Source organism: Nannospalax galili, unplaced genomic scaffold, assembly GCF_000622305.1.
Source record: "Nannospalax galili isolate Female #2095 unplaced genomic scaffold, S.galili_v1.0 scaffold973, whole genome shotgun sequence".
Classification (NCBI taxonomy): Eukaryota; Metazoa; Chordata; class Mammalia; order Rodentia; family Spalacidae; genus Nannospalax; species Nannospalax galili.
In genome coordinates this window covers 172,284-197,631 of record NW_008334020.1, presented here as the reverse complement: position 1 = coordinate 197,631, position 25,348 = coordinate 172,284, and the positions used below count along the sequence as shown (strand labels likewise).

At 37.0% G+C, this 25,348-nt stretch overlaps 1 protein-coding gene across 1 annotated transcript in view; it reads left to right on the top strand.

The window, feature by feature from the left end:
- Gnat3 (G protein subunit alpha transducin 3) overlaps window positions 1-13,765 on the top strand; it is a 52,651-nt gene extending 38,886 nt beyond the window's left edge. Inside the window, exons 6-8 of the mRNA XM_008828982.2 lie at window positions 9,420-9,549; window positions 9,734-9,887; window positions 13,379-13,765. Coding sequence (XP_008827204.1) covers window positions 9,420-9,549; window positions 9,734-9,887; window positions 13,379-13,569 — 475 coding nt within the window. The 3' untranslated portion in view covers window positions 13,570-13,765. The remainder of the gene's footprint in view (window positions 1-9,419; window positions 9,550-9,733; window positions 9,888-13,378) is intronic.
- The last annotated feature ends 11,583 nt before the right edge of the window (window positions 13,766-25,348 follow it).

The window sequence follows — 25,348 nt, the reverse complement described above, 5'->3', positions numbered from 1 at the left end:
TAGTAATACATTTGTTCATATTCATAAAAAGCTTAACACATTTTCTATGGATTGTGGATGAGCTAAAATATTAAACAATAATACCAGTTTCCAATTAAATGAGTTAGTAATGAAAAAGTTACTAAAAACACCAAATAAACAAGATGTTTATTGTTTATTTATCATGTCTTTAGTAATTGGGGAAAAGCTGAAATATATTATTTATAGTCATTTTTGAGGAAAAAGCAAGTAAATGTTAATTATCTAGTACTATAAATTTTATATAACTGGGATAAAAACTTTTATATAGTCTAAAGCATCAAAATTGGTTATATATATATATATATAGTTTCTAACTAGACTCACTCTTACACAAAAAATTTTTCAACTTATATGAAAATAATCTTTTCAAAATGCACATGAAATATCATGCCTACAGATAGTTAATTTTCTTGAAGATGAGACCAATATCCAAGCAGGGCAAAGGGACAGCTCAGACAGAATTCAACACCCTCTCTGGGTAACCATAGTAAAAGGTTCTTTCAGTCCAAGCCAACTATTGTGTCCTTCTTCTCTGACACCTTCTTTTATCAGCCACATGAGCTTTGCCCTGATTTCTGAAGTTTGCTTTGGGAAGCCGTATCTGAAAGTGCTCACTCTGTCTGTCTTAGCCCTGTTGGTGCATTTTAATACACTTCCTTTTCTGTCTTGACCATTTTTTTTCCTCATGAAATTCCTATGGTACAGGCTCAAATTGAGTGTGGTCTTGAGGTTAGTCTGCCAAAATAGCCGATCCTGAGTTTTCCAAATACTAGCAGGGGGAATTATAGTTCTCTTGCCTCTTGTATGCCCATGATAAATATTAGATCAAGTGAAGAAATGGCAGAAAGTTAAGTAACAATTTTCTTTGCTTGAAACAGGGTCTCCCTGAAACCCCTGGATGACCTACATAGACCAGGCTGTCCTTGAAGTCACAGAGATCCACCTGCCTCTACCTCTAGAGAGTTAAATATCTTGATGTTATTCATTAAGAGTGTGCACTACCACACTCATCCAGAGTTAAATATTTTGATGTTATTCATCTTACATAAGCCAGTGGAATTTTCTAGGTCCCAGGTTATCTGAATCATAGGGCAGTTTTGATGATTAATGTCACCTTGTTAGGTATCATGAAGCTCTCAGCTCTGGTCACTCCCCACAACGCTGACCTTCACCAAGGTGGCCTCTCCTAAACAACCTTGTTATCTACTCACTAACCTTTGCACTTGCTGTTCTCTTTGCTTAAAGTGCTCTGCCCCTTCTTACCATGGAGATCCCAAAGCAACTGACATTTAACCCTCTGTGCCTTGACCATTCCATCTGTTTACTGTTTGTGTATTTCTGTCACTATCGCAACCAAGATTGTGCTGGCACATATCTAACAAAGTGCTTTTCAATGCAGTAGGGTGACAGAGGAAGAGAAGGTAGGGCTAATTTGTAGCTATTGATGATTTCTTTAGCGTAAATACCTCTACACTACCAGTTCCAAGCTACCAATGTTATGTCACCAAATGCAAAGATGGGGGGAAAGGAAAATAAAGAGCTATTCCATCCGTGCAGGTTGAGTCATCTCCATTTCAATATTAACACGTCGTATTATTTTCCTCTTTATTACCAGTATATGAGTTGTGTTGCTTCCTTAATCATTTCTTTGCTCTTTCTGTTTCTGCCTCGTATAGCCTTCCTGAACCCTAGAAGGCCAGGGGCCATGTGTCATTCTAGCCCCACCTCCAATGCCACAATGGTTAGCTCGGAGAAAGCCAACAGTCAGCTTTTGCTGAATGAGTGTATATGTCATGCCAAGTATAGTGTATGTAAAATTGCCATAGGTAAATGATAAGCTGGGTATTGGTATGTTTATATTTGATAAAGAAAGAAGAATGAAGGCTAAACTATGAACGATTTCCCCAATGTCTTACAAAGAAGTGCTGAGGTGGCATCAAAACGTACAGCTTTCTGTTTTTAAAAAGCATGTCTTCTTTCACCTCACTGAGTTTAGATAATTGGTGTGGAAAGCATTCCTTTCCTATAGAGTGTAGGTCTTACAAAGACTTTGGTCATTTATAACCCTTTTCAGAGAAAAGAGCTAGGTTGTTGGGGGAGATAACATTTTTAAATAGTTGAAGAATTTTATGTGTAGTCACAATTGAGATACATTAATCTTATCATAAAGCCTCAGAGTTTAATCATTTTTCTTTCAAGTCTTTTGTACTGTATACAAAGTTCTGTGTTTCAAAATTGGATGTAAAAAAATAATGTACCTTCTAACTTCATTTCAGCAATTGCTCAGGTGTTAAAATATATGACATTAGCATTGATTTGTATTCATATAGCACAAGTCATCCTATGGCTATTTAAAACTAAAGAGTTAATTTACATATTAAATTAGAGAAGTCTAGAATTTTAAATATGAATACAAAAATAAAAAACTTTCTATGCCAAGTAGTGTGTCATCTTCATGCATCATCTAATTTAGTGGAAATTAGCATAGAGTTCTTATCAAAGCTGAACTCCAACTGTCAAGCTCATCAATTATGTTTACAGATGTTTAAGTTACTATGTGAGTGGAAAACAAATTGCAAATGTAAGCCCTTTTGTTGTGAAATAATTCCTCAGACTAAGTGACTTAAAAATAAATCTCTAAGGACTTACCAACTGTCAAAAAGTCACTTTCTTCTTAAATGCTCCACAATTAAAAGACAGAATTGAAGGTACTTTACATAGCAGCTAAAATGTTCAGAAACTGTTTCAACACAGAGCTGAAAATTTTGTAAATTTTGCATAACTGCCTTTAAGAATGTTTGAACAGATTTGTGATTTGTTAAAAAAAAAAAAAAAAAAAAAAAAAAGATGGCTTTCCTGAACTTGGAATTTGAATATTATTCACTAGGTTCTTGTGGGCGGGGGGGGGGCATAATGAGTTGCCTTGGCTTGGCAGTGGAAATGGCTAGAAACCCTGGATACTTTGTTTTTTTATGGTTATAAGCCCTTTTTTCTTTTTCTTTCTTTCTTTTTTTTTCTTTTTTTTCTTTTTTTTTTTTTTTTTTGAGATAGGGTCTCTCTGTAGCTCCAGCTGGTTTGGAACTTGTTATCTCATTATGTAGACAAGGTGAGCCTACATCTCACAGAGATCAACCTGCCTCTGTCTCCTGAGAGCTGAAACTTTAAGCATACACTACCACACCTGGCAAAGACAACTAGCATCAGCCGCAGAAAGACTGCTGATGATTAGCTCTCCTTCATCACACAGTGACTTTTAGGGCTTGTAAAAGGAAGATTATTTCACAATAATCTATTGTAATATGAAGTATAACTAATTTTGTGTGGTCAACTATTTAGCCAACAGTTTGACATGAACCCATAAGACTCAATGGTTTCTTAATTAATTAAAATAGAACAATGAAACTTAACTATTTAGTCAGCTGTTTAATGAAGTCATAACTCTGGTGGTTTACCCTGTCATAACTCTTATGGTTTACCCTATGTTAATATTATGGGCAATTTAATGCATAATCAATATTTAGCTATCACTTAACACCATTAATTTTTTTCTATATCTTAAACATTTAAAAAAGAATCTTTGTGCATGACTACTCTTTTAATTAATCATCAGTTATATGTGATTAGTCTAAACATCCAGGCATCAAGTATACATGTTTTTCTGATTTTAATTTTTTTTTTCACAGAAGGGTCACATTGATTTTTGTTTGATATATACAGCGAAATGTGTAGGTAAACTCCAGTTTAGTAGTCTTCAAATTACATGAAGAAATTATATTACATTATATCTTTATAAACTAGGCCTAAATTTAAATTTCAAGAAGCTAAAATTATAAAGAGATACACGAAAAATAAATTACTATAACAGTGAAACAAGATCTAGCTTTTCACAGAGCGTGCATGATGTCTAGGAGAATCAGCATAAAAGCAAAACTCTGGCTCTTGCTATGATTGGTTAATGAGCACTGCAGTTCATTTATAGCAGATGGCTTAGAGAAATATTCAGTGCTCTCTGGATCGTGAGTCAGTCTATACAGAAAACAGTGTTGTTAATCTGGTGAGTCATAAATGAAGAGATTATAAGCATTCATCCTAATATAGACTTTCAGAAACCACTTTATCAGTTGAATAAAGACTGAATAACTTTGTCCTCCTTTCTTGAGAGAAAGTTAAGCTTACTAAAACATGTTTACTGGAAGCTGTTCCATGTTGAGAGAACATGAGGTTGAGGGTCATATAGCCTAGGTTCCACCCCTTACTGATGGGGAGTTGGGAAAGAATCCATTTAGCTCAACTCCTCAAAGGCTTGGTTTCTTCATTTATAAAGTGGGTAAAATAGTATTTTCCCTTGGATCACAAAGTTTGTTATCATTTGAGGCTGGAGAGATGGTTCAGCAGTTAAGAACACTAGCTGTTCTTGCAGAAAACCCAGGTTCAAATCCCAGCACCCACATAGCAGCTAAGAACTGTCTGTAACTTCAGTCCCAGGGGATCCAACAGCCTCTTCTGACCTCTGCAGGCATTGCACGACATGAGTGCACTTACCTACATGCAGGCAATACACGCATACACACAAAATTTTTTTAAAAAAATTAATTAAAAATTTTTTTCAATTGTTATCATTTACAAAGATATAGTAATGAATTTGCTTGACAGCGAAAACAAAATATTTTACTATGATCTTTATAAAAGTATAAAGTGTTATTCTAGCTATTATTATATCTTTACTGTTTAATTTTACCTGAAAAGGATAATTATAGCTGGCATAATAACTCACGAGTTGGCTGTCAAGTTATTGACTTCTCAGAGGAGGTAAGGACACAACCAGTGAGGAAGTTGGCTTGCTTTTACCTTGATAGTCGCCTCAGATTCTTCAATGCTTCAAGTTGGAGGAGAGCTACTTGGGATGACTCTGCTAATGAATTTGAAGGAATGCATATTCAGAACATAAACATGCAGAATTTTTTGAAGTTCATCTTCATTATTCTGAGGGATTTATGTCATAAATTCATGTTCAGATTCCCACGCCTTGATCATCCTTATTATCATTTATCTACTGATGGAACCTGTGCCAAAGATGGAAGTCTTAATGAGAGAAATAAGGTCTCTCTTTCTGAAGTAAAATACTTGGCAACAGGCAATGAATTTGAGCAGTTATTTGGTCAGAGGGAAGGATTTTCTCAGACTTCAAAGATTAGAATACACTTTGATTGAAAATTTAAGAAGAAAGTATCAGTCAGAATAGGGCACAATAGACAGTTGTGCATAAAATATAATTAAAGGAGACAGAAGTCAATGCTAACGAGGCAGCAAATTCAAGTCCTGCTAAGTGGAGAGAATTGAAATTCCCATAGCATGACATTTCTAATGTGGAAAGAAAACATTATGCTATGCTAGCTACATCAAATGTTCATATGGGTTCATAATCAGTTAGTTTCCCATTAAGCAATTATTGAGAGGATAAGAGCATAAGAAGAAGCTAGAACTATAGAGGTTCTTATCTGTTACAATTTAGTGGACACGACACACAGTAATAGTTTTTATGTGAAAAGCCCACCCACCATGAATGCAATCCTACTGATATGAATTCTACAGTCAGTTCACCAAAAGTCACACATTAATGCATATTCGTTCAATCACAGTAGCACATTTCTTTGCCAAGAAGTAAGAATGATACATAGCATGTTACCAAATAAGCAAGTGAAGAGTATGTACGACACCTGGACTAGAAGATCTGCACTATCTCATTGAAAGAATAGAGAAAGCCTCTCAGAAGGAGTTTTGCATTTCTGCCCAGTGACTTATCTGTCAACAGCCTGCTAGGTAACCTGGGGAGAAAGAGATAGTTACACAAATACCATTCTGGCCTACCAGATTTGAGAATGTATTCTAGAGACTAAGACTAGTTAGAGATCCCTAGTTTAAGTAAACAGCTTTATATAAGAGGAAAAACAACACACACAATTGCTATCATATAGTCAGTCCTGCTGCCTAAATATAGCAACCTCAACAAATATTAAGGGAACTAATCAGCCTGGAGCAAGTTGTTTAAGTACATCTGGAAGATAGAAATAACTGTACCTATAAGTTCATCCTTCCAGGCCTCTGAGTCAAGGGTTCCTCTCTATTCATGAATGTGACACAGTTTGGGGTTTGGCTTGGGGGATTTGGGGTTTGAACAATATTTTTTTCCTTGCCCCAAAGTTTCCAGTTCCATGATTACTGATATTTCAGTTTATTTATCTGTTCTCTACTTAGTTTACATGGGAAATGAGAAGTACAAAGTATTGTGCACTTTTTCTTTCTTCATTGAGCCATAATCTCACTATGTAGTCCTGGCTGGGCTTGAACTCATTGTGTAGACTGTGCTGGCCTAGAATTTGCTCTTTTCCTCCTACTAAGTCTCCAGAGTGCTGGTATTACAGACTTGTTTGTATTACCACACCCAGTCAAAGTATTATAATTCTGATTATCTTCAATAAATCAGCTGATGTTTATTATGCTTAGTATTATCTACCACTCTCTAGGCTTGTTTGGTCTGAATGCTTTTCTTAGTCTCAAATATTATAACTGCCCTCTAGCTTAGTTTTTTGTCTCTACACTATCAATTCTTTCTTCTGTCCATAGATTAAAGTGACCTTAATACAATAAAATACTAATAGCCAGGCGTGGTGGCACACGCCTGTAATCCCAGCACTTGGGAGGCAGAGGCAGGCAGATCTCTATGAGTTCAAGGCCAGCCTGGTCTACATAGTGAGTTCCAGCAGTATCCAGAAATGACCACTGTGCCAACTGGGTAAGAAATCACAGGCCTGTTTCCTGAGTCTCCTAACGTGAATGCTGGCTCACATCTGGCAGGTGCTGATGCGGGGGTCCTGCTCCCCTTTCAGAAACCACACAGCAAGTGAACACAAGGGGGAGGCAGAGACAGATGCCCAGCTACCATAGATAATCCCTACAGATAATGCTTAAAAATAATGAGTCATAGCCAGGCGTGGTGGCACACGCCTGTAATCCCAGCACTTGGGAGGCAGAGGCAGGCAGATCTCTATGAGTTCAAGGCCAGCCTGGTCTACATAGTGAGTTCCAGGACAGCTGGGGCTACAGGGAGACTCTGCTTCAAAAAAACCAAAAAAAAAAAAACCAACCCTAATAAACAATGGCAATGTCCTTACAATATCTCACAGGCCTCCAATGACTGCAATATAATCTAAGTGTCCATGATGGATGTGGTTAATCTACTACTGCCCACCAAGCCGAACTCACTTGGACTCCTCTGGATATTTGCTCTTGCATTTTCCTCTCTTCCCTTCCCCTGGAAACTGTTTCCTCCAAATACCTGCTAAATTCCATTTCTCATCTGCTTAGATTTTTGCATATTGGACTATTTTATCTTTAAATTTTACTGCATTTCACTCACAGCTCTCCCCTACTCCATCAATGTGGATATGTTAAAACTGTTTTAAACACATATGCTCACAAGCATACAAACCATCATGACTGTCACCAAATTAGAAACTTGTTGAGGCTAAAGCTTTGGTAACTTGTGTAAAAACAAACAAACAAACAAACATTCCATAGACATTTCTTAAAAGGACAATCAACGAGAATTAAGGAGAATATTATAGTTGTTAAGTCAGACATCTCAATGTTTTCTTACCTTCCTGCTTCTAAAATAGTAATTTACAGTAAACATGTTCTGTTCCTTCATGCCTAGGTATTGCTTACATTGCTTTCTGTAAAAATTGTCCCTACACTTTGTTAACATGGATTCTGTTCACTTATTCAGCAAATATTTATTGCATGTGGACTATGTGTCAGGCATGGTGCTAGGTAGCCAAAATGAAGCAATTGCTAACAGAACGCCCCTGCCTCATCAAACTGCTATCCTATTAGGGAGACGGTAGATGTTAAACATAAAAATTCTTGCTAATTCTCTGTTGGAATGATTCTCAAATCAAAAACAAAAGAAAAAAAGTGGACCATTTTAGTAAGCAAGAATGAAGACAAATATATTTACATGAATCCTCAGAAAAGTTCCTCTGTAAATGAGAGACATTGATAGAAAGACTTGAAAGTTTAGGAATAAGCAGTAATAAATGGAAAAAAGAAAGCCAGGTGTGGTGCTGCAACCCTTTCACCAGCACCCAGAAAGTGGATGCAGGAGGACTGAGATGAGAAAGGAAGCCTCAGCTACACACTGAGTTCAAGGCCAGACTGGGCTACGGGAGACCCTGTCTCAGAAACAAGATTAATTGAAAGAACAAAAACCACTTGTCATAGGACAAAGATAGCTCATGCAAAAGTTTTGAACTGGCAAGAATCTAGATGTATAACGAAGGAACTAAACACCATGATTCAACTGGAGTCGAGGAAATGAGAGCTACTGTGGTCTTGAGGGTCATCACAGGTTTGTGAGTTGTTCTAAGGGAAGGAGTATCCAGGGAAAGGTTGCAAGTAGCAAAGCTGTATATTAAATAACTTATTACAATCATTAAAACATCAAACATATTTAAACAAAAACGAGAGTAATGTGAGAGTCTCTGGAGGCTGCAACAGCTCCAATGTTTTCACAGAAGTGGATGGAAATGTGGGTGATTCAGAACAGAGAAGAGTTAGAAAGAAAGGGGTAGAGATCGCTTTTTAGATGTGTAATACTTGGAGAGAAGCGAAAGAGCTCTAAAGGGGAAATACGAACAACTTCAGCGTTTTGTTCTGACCACGACAACAACTTTTACCAACTAAATAATGGAGAAGTGAGAATATGTGTTCAAACATTCCCTGTGAATGATTTCCATGATTCCTCGGGTGATTTAACCCTTACTGACATACTTTTGAATGTTAGAATACTTAGTTATGTAATATTATGATCATTTGCCTGCATATCTCTCTGCCAGCCAGCAAGCTCTTTGGAATAAGTGATCATATCTTCCCATCTTCATATACGCAGATCTCAAGCATTGTCAGTAGACAGAAGTGAAGCAAACATCGTTTGAATAAAAAAAGGGAATATAGGAAGAGGGCAGAGTGAGGACACCACGCCAGTCTTCTTCCAGACTGTATTCATTCTTCGACGCCAATCTTCTTCCAGACTGTATTCATTCTTGAGAATATGTACAAATTTTAAAGAAAAATCTTCAAATGCTAAAATTTTACTAACCTTCAAACTGCTTTAAAATTTCCAATTGCTTAATCTAGTTTAGGGATTATTTCACTGAAATTCTGTGTAAAGGGAAAGAAGTTCTCTCTCTATAATCCTTCAGTTGCAAAGTGATTGACTTAGATTTACCAACAAAATTAAAGAGTGCATTTTAAGAATATTGAAATATTAAGTCACAACTCTTAGTGTCAAGCTTTCTGCAACTTTTAGAGGATTCATTATTCGTTTGATCTTTTTAAAGAATGTTTGATGTAGGTGGCCAGAGATCAGAGAGAAAGAAATGGATTCACTGCTTTGAAGGAGTGACGTGCATTATATTTTGTGCAGCACTTAGTGCCTATGACATGGTCCTCGTGGAAGATGAAGAAGTGGTAAGTCTGAAATATATACAGGCCAATGTCAAAGCAAAAATTGTGCTGTCCAGTATTGATAATGCACTTCCCAACTCAAAGGCGACTTTATAGATTCATATTATTTCTAGATCCTTGTCTGCCTTGCCCATGCTAAGATTCTGCAGGTAGTAATCTTATGTATCTCTTCCTTTGCACCTAACAGAACAGAATGCATGAAAGCCTTCACCTGTTCAACAGCATCTGTAACCACAAGTATTTTGCAACCACCTCCATTGTTCTATTTCTTAACAAGAAAGATCTCTTCCAGGAAAAAGTGACCAAGGTGCATCTCAGCATCTGCTTTCCAGAATACACAGGTATCCTTCTTTCCCTACACTTCTGTAATACTAAACAGCTGCAAGACAGATATTTTCCTATCTGGATCTTGGTATGTGTGTGTAGGGGGGGGTTATTTGTCACTGTGGGTATGTGCAAATGTGTTTGCCGGTGCACCCACATATATGGAGGCCCAGGGCTAACATCAGATGTCTTCCTTTGATCAGTCTCCTCCTTTACCATTTTTTAACTTTTTATTGACTCTTTGAGATTATTGTACACCATAATATGATGGTCTTTATATCCCCTCCCTTAACTGCATCACCCCTTACTGCCTAATTTAATGTACTCTATAGATAGATAGATAGATAGATAGATAGATAGATAGATAGATAGAGAGAGAGAGAGAGAGAGAGAGACAGAAATATACACAATAAGGCCTTCAGAGGCTAACATGTTCCCAGGTGTCCTTCAGTATGGGTCCACCTACTGGTTAACCTATTCAGAGTCTTATCCGTGAAAGAGACTGTCTCTCCCCCTTCCAGACACCATAAGTTTTCAAAAGTACCTTAGGTTAGGTTGGAATTTCTTACCCACTTCACCAAGCCTATGTTGCTATGCTGGGATTTTTGCCTGGCTTGAAATACTGAAAATTATCTTTTAAAATCATTTATTGTGATCAGGTGTTCCTTTTTATTTCTTTGATACAAGTTCTCACACTGAACCTGAAGCTAGACTAGCTGGCCAAGGACCTTAGAGATCTACCTATCTCTCCTCACCCCTCACCCCAGAGCTCTGGATACAGTAGCACACTGCTACACCTGGTTTGGGTTCTGAGAATCCTGACTCAGGTTCTCTTACTTGCATGGCAATTACTTTACCAACCAAGCCATCTCCACAGCCCTCTGATCTAGGTCTTAATAATATTTCATAATGATTAAACATATGATCATGTTTGAGTTATGAGTATGATTCAAACTGAATGAAAGTTGCAAATAAAGAAGAATCTTCTCTATACTGAATAAATTGAAAGCAAACCCCAAAGGATTTAAAAAGCAAACTGTTAGATGGGAAAGAGTTGTTACTCTACATATGCATCAAATGATACTTCAGTATTATGATAGGAATGCCACTGTTTCCCAAATGGACATGTTTAGTGCACAGCCTAATGAGAGCTTGCAATACTGTGTTGGAGCTCAGCTGCCCTTTAGTGTCTGCACCATGGCCTATGAACAGCAAGAATAAATCTGAGAAGAGTGGATTTCTCCCTCTGCAATCTTGAGGTCCCAGCATTTCAGTGCTGATTCTGTCAGTCAGTAACTGTGAAGGCCAAGTTCCACCAAAGGTTTTATTTGCTTTTAGAAATTACTTTTTTTAAAAAAAAAACTACTTGGATACTCTATTGCAAATGAAATTATCTAAAATGTAAATGTTTATAATTTAAATGAAACTATAGGTCCAATTTCACCCCCTTGAGGTATCCAATGTACTGGGACCATGGCCTTGTGTCAAAAATGGATATTTGTGCTAGTTAAACTAAATTTAATGTGAATGTCATCATTCTGTAATCACAAACATCATTTAAATGCTTATACTTTTACCATGTGATAAATACAAGCATTAATCTACAATTATATTGTAAATCAAATGTACTCATTGTTAAGATATATATTGAATTAACAGAGTTTCTTGGAACAGATTTTTAGTTTACAGAAAAAGTAACTCTTTTATGAAACTACACAGATTTTATACAAGTCCCTGCTTGTCCCTCCCATAGTTTCCTGTTATTGACATCTTGCATTGATGTAGTGTACTTATTATAATTAATGTAATGCTGTTGACACACAAGTAACCAAAGTCTACAGTTTAAGGTTTGCCCTTTGTGTAGTGTAGCTCTGTGTTTTGCTAAATGCTTGCTATGTATCCACTTGTTAATCATTTCCTGTTACAATAACAAATGCCTGAGGTAAATCAACTTATAAAGAGGAAATCTTTATTTTATCTCACAATTTGTGAGGATTCAATCTACGGTCAGTTTTCCTAGGTACATTTGAGTCTGCGGCTAGTGTGTGTAGCTTAGGAAGCCTGTTAACTTCATGCAACCAGGACCTCCCACTGGGCCCAGCTCATGAGTTCCTACCACCTCCAGTGCTGCCAAGTTAGGGACCAAGCTGGTAATACACAGGCTTTGGGGGAACTTTTGAGATCCAAGGTACAATTCTGTTGTCCTAAAAATTCCCTAGTCTACACATATTTATGCTATCCCTCTCCTTCTAAACCCTACAAGCTACTGATGTTTTAAACATATTACACTTCACATTTTCCCAAATTTCAAAATGCTGAAATTATAATGTGGCCTTCCAAAGTGACTGTAGCGTTTTGCATTCCCACCAGCAATAAAAGCAGTTCCTATGAATTCCTATTATTGTTGATATCTGATATTCTTAGTTTTGAATGTTGTATATCATTTATCTTATTGTATTTCTATTTGTTTGTTTATTTGTTTATTCATGTATTAGTAAGGCCGGAGGTTGAACTCAGGGTCTTGTGTTCTAGTCCAGCACTCTGCCAAGCTCAGCCATTTTGAAAATTGCTCCTCATAGAATTTTACTCCTAGTAATAAGTAAGGAAGGAAATTGTTTCATCTCAGTGGACAATCTTTAGGGTCCTTCCAGCTGTATGCTCCTTATGTACATTCTGAGGTAAGGATACTCAGTTCCCTACAAATAGCAGCTCTGTATTTGTCCACCTCCTTATTTCATGTCTGCTCTTCCCTAACTGATCTGCATGTCCTTCTAGGAAACTTTCTCAAGCACAGCTTTCCTTGCATATTGCTTTATTATAGCACGAGTCAAGAACGGCTCTCTATAGCCTTCCAGTCTCATCTCTGCTCCTGTGTTTACTGGGTGACATAGCCTATAATCTTCTATAGCACCTGGTCTACAAAAGTCATTCATTTCCATTTGACCAGATCCTTCACATTTCAAACCATTTCCCAACAGTACCTTGAAGGCATTGGGGGGTCAGCAGTGTAGAGATCATTCTCCTCTCTCTTCTAAACTGTCTCTCAAGGCCCAGGTCAAATATTTCCTCATTCTGCAACCTAGTCATCGATATTACCCATTGTTTTTCTCTTTTAGTTTGTGTTAAAGCACACAAATACACACAGGAACACAATATACACCATTGTGTGGGTGCATGTGTGTGTGTATGTGTGTGTGTGTGTGTGTGTGCATCACTCTTGTGTAAGCATGTTAGAATTTCCACAGAATTTTGAGCTTTCTGATGCCTCACTTTAGTGGTCAGATGTCCCCAGTGGAACTGACAGTTCCCAGCACCAAGTAGATACCATGCAAATCCTAAAACTGACACTTGAAATCTTGAATTTGCAATCAGGATGATATACATCAAGCTTTCATATATAAAATAGGAACACAAAAAGAACAGTTCTAAAGCTAGCTAGTACTTAGAGTCTTATTCATTATAATATGCAATTAACGTTTGTTTCTTAATTTTTTTTTTGTTTACTAAGGACCAAATACATTCGAAGATGCAGGAAACTACATCAAGAACCAGTTTCTAGACCTGAATCTAAAAAAAGAAGATAAGGAAATTTATTCCCACATGACTTGTGCTACTGATACCCAAAATGTCAAGTTTGTGTTTGATGCAGTGACAGATATAATAATCAAGGAGAATCTCAAAGACTGTGGGCTTTTCTAGTCATCTCATTTTTCTTCCACTTTTCATGGTTGTAGGCTTTCCAAAATATAAAAGGTGCTGCATGATTAGCATGAATAGCTATTAGCTCATCTAGAAATATAACTAGCATTATAAAACAAAATGTCTTCACACAAATATTTTATTTCATTGTTAGTTCTATCTTGGTAAGTTTCAATTTCCTTGGGACATGTAGTAGTTTCTGAGACTCTCGGGTTTAAAATGTGATGTATCTTGGCAACCATAACTATAATTATGTATCTCTGTGGGGTGTGTGTGTGTGTGTGTGTGTGTGTGTGTGTGTTACTAAATGTTCTTGGAAATTAGTTCTTGCAAATGGCCAATTTTTAACTATAGAATAAAGTATAGAATATTAGTAAAATTTCCCCCTGGAAACCACTCACTTCTACTAATCATGCAGCCCTGTCTGAGTGTAGAAACTGTACAGAAATGGTACAAGACATTTTCTCAGTTACTCCCCCTGCAAGCTGCCACAGATAAAAGGTTCACTATACACATTCTTCTTGATTGGAATTTAAATATGCAAAATAAATATATACAATTATTCATAGTGGCATGAGACAATGTTCAAGTGATAACTTGGGCTTTCTAATGGCAATACTATATGTCAAGAGAAAAAAGATTAAACTAGTAGCACCAGAGTGCTTTCTGTTTTGTGGCTTTGGGCAGGAAGTAGGAGAAAGCAGACAGGAGGGTTTTCCAGGATGCCTATTGAGCTTCTCTAGTGGGACCAAATGGTTGTTTCCAGCTTTCATATTCAAATGGTCAAAGCCTATTTGTTGAACATAAGTTGGTACCTTACAAACCAAAGCATTTTTACTCACATGACAATAAAAGTGATAGCTTTTCATTTTATGTATCTACCATTTATACCTTAAAGTGTATCTCATAGTCATTCATCCCCTGCACTTCTAAAAAGAACATATAACAGACTCTTAGGTTAGTGAAGAAAATTCTTAACTCTTCTTGGAGTTTTATTTTATTTTATTTATTTTATTTTATTTTACAAGAGATGAGTGATGCAGCAAACAAAAATTAAACCATCAGCCAATCTGAAACTCAGGTAGCTCTGCCTCTCAGTGTAACTGCTTTGCTGACACATAAAACATTCCCATTCTAACATGGAAGAATCATCTTAATTCGATAAGTGGTTTTCACTAGAGTGTACGTGCCTAAGTGCATTCCAAAAAATTAAAAACACAAACGTAGTAAGATAATACAATCACATGAAAAGTAAACTATACTAGAAATTCACTTAAATGTTTTTTTTTTTTTTTTTTTTTGAGATGTGGTTTGCCTGTAGTCCCAATCCAGGAACTTGTTCTGTAGGCCAGGCTGGCCTCCATCTCACAGAGATCCATCTACTTGTCCTCCTGAGAGCTGGGATTAAAAGTATGTGCCACCATTTCTGACTTTAAATTCTTTATAGGTTAAAATTATTAAGACATGTTGATTTCAAAGATAATAAAAGTATGAGCAATTATTTAGCACAGATATCTGATAAACTTTTGTGGCTGAGAGTCAGTATGTCTACAAGACCATAGCATTTGGTGGCACTGTTCATTCATGTAGGATTTTAAAATAAGACAACAAATGCTGCAATTTGCTGCTTTATCTTCATTTGCTCCTATTCTATTTCAGTCTACTTTTCTCTATTCCGTACATGAAGAATTTCCCAGAAATGAGAAAAAATGCACAATTTGAACTTAATATTATTGCTAGCTTCATTTTTATTCTGACTTAACTTTAGTTTCCTTTTTCTGCTGGTGAGGTCAAAACAGTTCAGTTTTTCATTTCAAAATACATAATTCTTTTTGATTTGGGTAAAAAATAGGAAGCATCAGTGTTTGGATAAGACATTTTATTCTCTGAGGACTTAAAAAATACCAGATGGCCTAACTAAAACTGGAAGTTAGTTTAGCATCTGCATTTTTGTTTTGTTTTGTTTTTCTTTGGTTAGGTTGTTGTTGTTGTTTTAAGGAAGTATCTATGTACCCCAGACTGGTCTTGAACTCACTACTTAGCCCTGGCTGGCCTTGACCTCCTGATCCTCTGCCTCCATCTCTGCTGTGCTGGATTACAGGTTGTACCACCATGCCCAGCTAGTTTTGCAGCTTAGTAAAAGAAGGTGGAGGAGGAGAAAGACAAGAAGGCTAAAGAGAGGGAGAGGGAGAAAGAGTGGGAGGATGAGGGAGTTAGACGAGGAGGAACTCGTATTGATACTTTTTAAATCCTCTGATTGAACATAAAAAAACTTTTACAATGAAAAATGTTGCTAAAACATGAATTTTAATTGAGGCAGAATTCTTAGTAGTGAGAAAAACGCTCTTATTATTTCTTATTGTAATCTTTACAATTTATTATGTTTTTATTTTACTTTTTAGCTTTTAACAAAAAGGAAAAGTTTGAGTAAAACAGATTCACAACATTCTGTATTTTTTTTAAAAAGCAATGAAATGAAAACATGGGAGGAGGTACTTTGGTTGAGAAATTCCCATTAAGAACAGCCGTGTTAAATTGGCTAAGATTAAAACATTGTTTCAGTTGGAAAATCAGTCTTCAAATTGGACAATCAGCAAACAAAAAGCATCTCAAAGAGGCAAACTTAGATCTGTACTGGACCCTGCATGTTCAAATAATAAAAGACAAACAGAAATAAATGCCGCACGGACACATCCACACATACTAATGTGTCCATCCTCTGTTATTTGATCTGTCCCTTCCTCCTGAGAATGTCCCCAGATCCTTATTGAATTAGACATTCATCTATAAATTTTGCCCAGTATGAACACACTGCATTACCCAGAAGATCTGATATGGGCTTATCTTATTGATCACCAACAACCAGTCATTGCAGAGTTTTTCCAGAACCATGAACTGGGCAGCAGATGCAACTGCATACTGTGGCTGATGATTAGAGTGATAACAGGATTATTAACTGGGTAATATTTCCTGCATATCAAAAGATTATGAAAATGGTCAACTCTATTTTAAAAAGAAGCTTTATGGAAAGTAAGTTTTGAATTATGTAGAATCCCAAATATTTATTCTAAATATCAGATATCCTATTGATGAACAAAATTTATAAACAAAATCAGTCTTCATGTTCAGGTCATAATTAATCAATCAATATTTCTAGCCCATGAATCTGTCCTAATACAAACTTTCTAACTTGACTCATCATCCTGTTTAATTACAAAATATATTTTGAAGCAGTGGCATGATTTCACCAACCATTATGAACATAAGAAAATAAGACTTAATTTGGTTGTCTATATCATTTCAGAATAAGGATGGATACAGTGAAAATATGTGCCTGCTAAAGAAAAAAAATCTTTATAGTAATTATGGATGAAATTATAAACTCTGTCTCAGATTAATTTTTCTTTTGAATAATTATTCACTGAAAAACCCTCTTTCCACTAGTGCTTTTTCTGAAGTCATTCTTACAAGTGATTCTATAGCCACATGGGGGCACACTTACATCATGTGTTTCTAAGCAAATATAGGTGTAATTTGGATTACCAATGACTTTCATGGAACAGATAATAGCAGCATATTAAGGACCCGAGTTCATCTTGTCTTTTGGCTCAATAATGTGTGCTAATCTGCTAATAATCATCGTTTGAAATAATTTACTAAAGTTCATAAGAAACAAATCTATAGAAACAGCCTCAAATGGGTCGAGGTATGCACATACATAATCTTTACACATTCTTGTTATATATTTTGTCGTTTTAACTGTTTAAATCTAAGTATTTTTTAAATAATCTTTTTTTCCTTAATTTGTACTGTCTTCCAAATCCTGATCACTTCACAATGTCAAGCAGAAGAAAAATAATCAGGTGCCTGTCAACTACTGCATTTTATGAGTTGTAATCAACTGGCTGTTTATCAATGCATGTCCTTTTCATAAATCACAGTAAAATTCCATTTTGCTAAAACATCATCCATTCCATTACTCTGTTTATTACATTTCTCAGCCAGCACCCACTGAATCAAGAGGAAAATGACTGCCCTGTGACACTTCCCTTCCTTGGCACCACTGCGACAACACATTTTGCCTTAGTAATAGCAAGAGCTTTCTTTTCAGCCACACCAGTTAAGTAATAAAAAGAGCCACATAAAAGAAAAGGAGAATAAAAAATCCTAATTTAATTCATAAGGACAGTAATGACCCTGTGATTATTACAGACCTTTCAGATGAAGAAAAATGTATGAGACCCCCAGGTAAAGCCATTACTTCCTTTATTGATCTAAAGTGGTCAGATTGTCGCAAAACCAAGCACACATATGTGATTGAAAATTGTTACTTTTTTCCTTCAATGTATATTGCTAAGCCTTCTCTTATAAAAAGAAAAAATTAATTTTCAAATATTAAATGCAATTAAACCAAGAGCAATGAAAATATTTATATTATCACACATTAGGAGTCTTATACTGAAGAAACAACCCAGATGGCTGAAATTAGGGTCAGAATAATAGGGTTTTCCATGCAAAGCACCCTACCCAGAGGAAAAGAAACTACTACAATTAAATTTATGAAATTAAAAATCTTAACATTGGGCTAGGCAGATGACTTAACCAGTGAGGCACTTGCTCATAAGCCTGAGGACCTGAGATTGATACCCAGAACCCATATGATATAGAGAACCAACTGCAAAGTATTTTCTTCTAACCTCCACACATAACACTCCACACACGCGTACACACACACACACACACAGTAGATACGTAAATAAATGCAAAACACAAGAGAATACTTTATCCCACTTGAAGATATGGAGGTATATTTTTATACAGGGACTATGAGATTATTTTCCATCAAGAAAACACCTTATACCTTTTAGACTTAGGCAGAGGAACAAAGTTTTCAATGCACAGTGAGTCCACAGATATTCAGCCTCTCCCTTACCATCCCTGTTGACACATATGCTATGCAATCCACTGATTCCTGCAGCAGTGCCATAATTATTTACATCTTATAAAAAATGCTTATTACATATTATTCATAAATCATTTACATTACATAACAGTAGATGCAAATGTCTGTTTTTTTCCCAAAATTTTGTTCTCTATAAATATGAACAGTACAGTGATCAGGTTTAAGACATGCTTCCTCAGAATATGGCCCTTTAATATCCAGTCTCGTGAGCAAGAAGGTCTCTTCTTGCAGCAGGATCAAAGGGTTCGCTGATCTTCTTAAAACGGTCCCAACACCCTCCTTTCAAAGGTTCTTTGCTACTCCCCATGGAAAAAATGAAAACACAGAGACAACAGGAGGAGCCTGATAAGTGGGCTTTGCTACATCATACCCCCTTTTACTCAATCATGTGTCTATTATGACTGTTCAGGATTCACCAAATCTAAGCATAAAAGCATAATTCTCTGCTTCTTCGCATCTTCCTTGGTCCCAAATCACATGAAAATTGTATTAAGAATCTGTGAATGTGGCTCAGGGTATGTGAGGCACTAGGTTAATTTCCCAATTCTGGGAAAATAACACCAATGATAAAACCTTGTATTACCTGACAGTGATATCAGGCCTAGGAACCTGTGGCTACACAGGCTGCAGTAGAGAGCCTAATACTATTATTCTGCTAAATAGATATATTATTAAAGTGACTGCTAACTGACTTATTGTTATACCCATAGAGTTAAAGATCTCTCAACTATCACCAGAGATCTTTCCTTATGCAGCAGATTGTGATTGACACAGAAAACCACAATTGGCCAACGTGCAAAGAATAAGAGGCTTCAGAGATTATCCCTGAATTGGACACTTGTATCAGACTTCTGCCACCAAGGATCATTGTGGAAGAGAGGGAGGAAAGATTGTAAGAGCCAACGCTGGTGGAAGACTCTAAGGAAGCAAAGATTGCCAGACAGAGGGGCAGTTAGTCATATGAATTTACAGCAAGGGTGATAGCATGCACAAGTACCAAAACTCAGCTCAGACATTTCAGCATGGGGAAGTGGGTAAGAAATCCCAATCCCAGCTGAGGAAAGATTGGAAGCTGATGACCACTAGGAAGGGGAGAATAAGTCATTTTAAAGGTGTAACTCTTGATAGGTTAACCAGGCTCCAAATGACTTTTGTGGACATTAATTTGACTCTCTAGGCCTTTATACACATTCACAAAGACACACACGCACACACACACACACACACACACACAATAGAGTACATGGAATTAGACAGGAAGATATTAAGAGAGTATAGATATGGAAGGGTATCTAAATATGATCAAAGTCTACTGCATAAAATTTTCAATTTTTATTGAGATTTTGTGCATCTCATATAATAGATTTTAATCAAATTTAGAATCCCCTCCCACTTCCACACCCCTCCATAGCCCCCGAAACAGTATTCCATACATTTTGTCACAAATGTTAAGTCCTTTCTGGTCAAGCATTTGTACCCAGATGTCCTTCTATGCAAGTTCATCCACTGGATCTAAAATTTGTATGAAATAATTTTGGATACTTTTCTCATGTTAACCTGTCTTTTGTTGAAGGAATCTCAGCTATGAACCTAGGAACAGAAAAGGAAAATATATTTTTCATGATCACTTCCTAGTGGTTGTAAGCAAAGACCATACTATTTACTATAATTTATCCTAGGAGAATTTTTATTAATTTTTAATAATTCTTTAAGAATTTCATAAAACATATTTAATTATATTATAAAACTTCCTCTGTTATCCTCAAAGAGAAATAGATTGAAGGGGTTGGAGAGATGGCTCAGCAGTTAAGAGCACTGGCCGCTCTGGCAGAGCAGCTGGGTTCAGTTCCCAGTACCCACATGGTGGTTAACAACTGTCCTTAACTCCAGTTCCATGGGACCTAACACCTTCTTCTGGCTTCTGCAGGCATTGTGCAGCATTAGTTTACTGACATACATGAAGACAAAACACTCATATACATAAAGTAAAAATAAATAAATACATTTTAAAAAGTAAATAAAAAGGGCTGGAGAGATTGCTCAGTGGTTAAGTATACCTCCAGAGGACACAGCTAACAACCATCAGAAACTTCACTTCCAGAGGATCTGATGTCTTCCTCTGACCTCCATAGGCATTGCAATACAAGGGTGCACTTACACACATGCTGGCAATATACTCATGCACATAAAATAAAAATAATAAATAAAATAGTTTTAATAAATAAATAAAAGACAGTTTTGTTATGATGTCAGTAATGTTGACCATTTGTGGATTTTATAGAAAACACCATGCCTTTGGAAACTGAAAATAAATGAACACAGAATCATTGGAGTCACTGAAGACTGCAGCTCAGTCATGGTTATCATTTTGGCTCCTCCTGATACAGGATGACAGGAGCTTAGAAACTGAGAAGTCAGTTGCTATGAATATTAACCACTTTTATTTTGTCTTTATTTTTGAGAAATTCACGTGTATATAACGAAATATGATCAGATCTACCTCCTGTTTTCCCCCTCCAAATCATTCTACATCCGCCATCACACTCCACCCAACTCCATGTCCTTTGTTGCTGTTGATGCTGTTTTTGATAACCCACTAAGTGCAGTCATTGCTGTCTGTCCCACTAAATTTTCACTTTCCCACTCTCTGTTTGTCCTGCCCTCACTTTTTTCAGGGTCTCTTGCTCAAGGCGCTACTGGACAAAACACATAACATATTTATCTGAAGTTCTCATTTTATATCTTGGGTAGGGAGGGGGGAAATGGAGAAATTTACAAAGAAACGAATACCCTGGCACCCAGCTCTGCACAGCCATTCCAGATCGCTTCTGTGCCTGCCCAAAAATGTCTGCTAAATTTTGCACATGCATCCTGGGCCGGCAGTCTTACCCAAGGTCAGTAAATGCCCCCTCTCGCATCCATGCAGGCGAGATGCTGAGGCCATTTTTCTCTCCATGCCCACCACCGCACCCATTAGTGGCTTCCATCCTAAGATGGTGATCAGAAGCCCCTCCCTCGGTGGCTAACCTCTGCAGTAAATTCTCCACAGCCCCGCCCCTTGGAGGAACCAGGCCCCTGGGACACACTGCCCGTTCATGCATGTGTGGGGGCCATTCAGTGGAGCATGGGGAACGCATTAGTTGCCATATCCTTAATGACACAGCTGTTGGATCATGAACTCACAGAAGCTGTGGCTCCTACACAAGACCTAGACAAGATCAAGTCAGTCTAAACCGCAGCATACTGAGTTATATTGGAAATGCATCACAGCAGCCAGAGGAAGCAAACCAGTAAGCAGCATTCCTCCATGGTTTCTGCTTGAGCTCCTCCCCTGAACTTTCTCAGTGAAGCATAACAGAAAGCAAGCTATAGTAAGACCCCACCCTATAAAGAGGAGCTATTGACAGTGGCTGGATGCTGGGGATAGGGGAGGGAGAATCATTCTTTACAAATGGTATTCTTTTTATTATTACTTTTTTAATTATTCCAAAGAGAAGCAGTTTTTAACATATTTTTCCTGAAATAATTTGAAGCAGGATATATATATATATATGATCATATTTCATTATATACACATGTGAATTTCTCAAAAATAAAGACAAAATAAAAGTGGTTAACATTCATAGCAACTGACTTCTCAGTTTCTAAGCTCCTGTCATATGCACACAATGAAGTTAATGAAGTTTAAGAGGGGAAAATAGGAATAAGAAATCAAAGAACAAAGGATTTGCCAATATGGGGTCAACTTCAAGTGGAATAATGAAGCTTTCTATTATGTTTCTTTACAGAGGAGTGGGTGCCCCCACCCATTTCCAAAAGCGCTGGAAAGTCCACAGTCATATACAGATCCTGTGACTTTCCGACACACACACAAAATGGTGAGAAAAGTGACTCATGGTGTTCTTGGCTTATATATCCTTAACCCCTTCCCCATATGCAGCTCAAAGCTAAGGTCAACTGATTGGGTTGGAGGGGTAACTGACTCCCTCATGAACTACTTGTCAAGAGTGGGAAAGAGGTGAGACTATAGCTTGCTGGCATAGTGGTAAGAAGACACTTCCAGGTAACACTCCACCCCTTCCTCCAGCTCTTACACTCCTTCCATCAATCTCTTCCACAAAAGTCCCTGAGCCTTGGAAGGGGTGATAGGTATGGGATGATCTTCCTCCCATTGTGGCAAGGCACTGAACTTTCAGGTCTCTGCATCATCTGTTTTCCATGGGCTGTTGGCCCATTTCAGTTGGATTCTGATGGTCATTTTTTACATCCATCAATCACTATAGTCCAATGAAAACTAAGCTTCTGCTTCTTGAATCAGCAATTTATTTAGAAGACTGATACCAAAACAAGCTTAATTGTTACTAAAATAAAACATAAACAGGATGTTTAAGTAAGAGATACTTAAGGAACATTTAAAATGTGATAAAAACTTTTAAATTGTTATTTCTTTTCCTGTTCAGTTTAAACTGTGGGGTTAAAAGTATTCTTTAAGCCAAGCCTGGTGGAGTAGTCCTGTACTCTCGACTTTGTGGAATGAGACAGGATGAATGCTAGTTCAAGGCCTACAGGGGCTAAGGGAATAATTCAAGGCCAGTCTGGTCAACATAGCAAAACTCTATCTCAAAACAATAAAGGAAAAAGAGTACTGGGGATATGATTTAATGGCTCAACCCTTACATCAACAATAACAATAAAATGTATGGTTTATTCTTGGGTGGAAAGACCATGCATTTAACCAAGACAATATTATATTATTAAACCTAGGGACTCATAACCTGCCTTCCAAATAAATTAACATGCAGAAATTTTATTAAAGATACCTCACCACCTACTAGTTATCAAACATGATAGAACAGAATGCATAAAACAGATGACTATAAACTCTCCTTCAAAAATAATAAAAACATGAAAGGTGACTTTTAGAGATTATGAGGGTGTTCATTCCTTTCCACAATCTCTCATACAGGCAACAAATAAGAAAGAATTTGGTAATTTATTAAATGATGAGACCATGTTCCTCACAGTGATCTGTGTTCATGAAATAGAGATATTTGAATCACAGTTGTCCTTATTTAACTAGGTCTCCCTCCCACATGGTTCAGGTTTAAATGTTTCAATTGAGCTCTACATTTTAAAATTCCTGGAAGCTGAGATCATGTTAAAATAAAGTTTCAGGAATATTTCTAGTACTCTGGACACATGGCCTTGACCTTCACATATGTGAAGCTTTCCAGTATATCTGGCAGGACCATTCTTGTCCACCCTAGCTTCCTTGGCTCTGGCTCATTCATGTCTTGTGACAGAGGTTCCCCAATGCCATGGGCTAGAAGTAGACTCACACAAGCTCCTCACGTCCTTCAGTAGGTTCTGTTGTAGCCCTTCACATTAACTTATAAGTTACTAGAACTTTTCAGGAAATATTTGTGAGATGGTTAAATTTATATTAATCGTCTACCATGCTTCAGAGGGCAGACCAGACACATGGCTTTTCTACACAAATGCTGGAACCTAATGAGTACTGGTGACTCAATAAGACAATAAACAATGATTGTTTACCAAGTTTTCACAGAAAGTGCATTCGTTTTGGCTCCTGTATGCCTTACTTTCCCGGTTGTACTCTTTCCATTCTGACGTCATCTCCTCAGCCATCTCTCTTCACTGTGTAAAGTTAGTATTGCTGAAAATGTTTCCTAGACCACCATTTTTTGTTGTTGTTCTACACAGTCTTAGAAGTCTTAAACACTTTCATGGCTTCATTGTTTTCTACATAAGGTCAGTCCTGTTCCCTAGATATATATCCTAAGTATCTCTTAGAACATATGATGAAAATATAAAACTCAGTATTTTCTTTTTAAAAATATTTTACTTGGCTGGGTGTGGTGGTGCACGCCTTTAATCCCAGCACTCGGGAGGCAGAGGCAGGCGGTTCTCTCTGAGTTCAAGGCCAGTCTGGTCTACATAGTGAGTTCCAGGCCGGCTGAGGCTACAGAGAGACCCTGTTTCAAAAATACATCTATCTATCTATCTATCTATCTATCTATCTATCTATCTATCTATCTATCTATCTATCTATATACATATGTGCATGTGTGTGCATGTGTGTGTCTTTATATTTTACTTATTTTTTATTTTATGTTTATGAGTGTATTACCTGTTTGTATATAAGTGCACCTGTGTTGTACAATGCCCTCATAGGTCAGATGAAGGCATTGGATCCCTGGGAATTGGAGTTAGGATGATTGTTAGCTACCATGTAACTGCTGGGAATCAAACCTGGGTCCTCTGCAAGAGCAGTTGGTGCTCCTAACCGCTGAACCATTTCTGAAGCCCAAAGCTCAGTATTTTCAAAATTAAACACTTTTCTTCCCCACCATGAAGTCAGTCCCTCCTTCCATCAGCCTTCTTAGTTGTTAAGACTGATGAAGTTTTACCTGTCTTTTCTTCTTCCACCGCAAATTGTTCAATAGGCCCCATTGATCTTACATTTCAGAAACTTACTTAGTTATCTATTTTTCTCCAATATCATGAGATTCCTGGAACAGTTTCTCAAGCTGCCCCTGCTACCTCTAATATGGACACTTCAACTCTGTTTCACCCTGCCTACAGGGTGGTTGATTGAAAGCACAATTACATTGCGTGACTTCAAATGCTTCATGATTATCCAGTGTCCAATGTCATGATACTTACATCTCCTTTGTGATGTGAAATCTCTTCAGCTCATTCTTTGCCTTTCTTAAACCTTAATTCATTGTCTTCTCACATTGACACATTGTTGCTGATTAAATTAATCTGAAGGTTTTTTTCAGAAACTCCCCT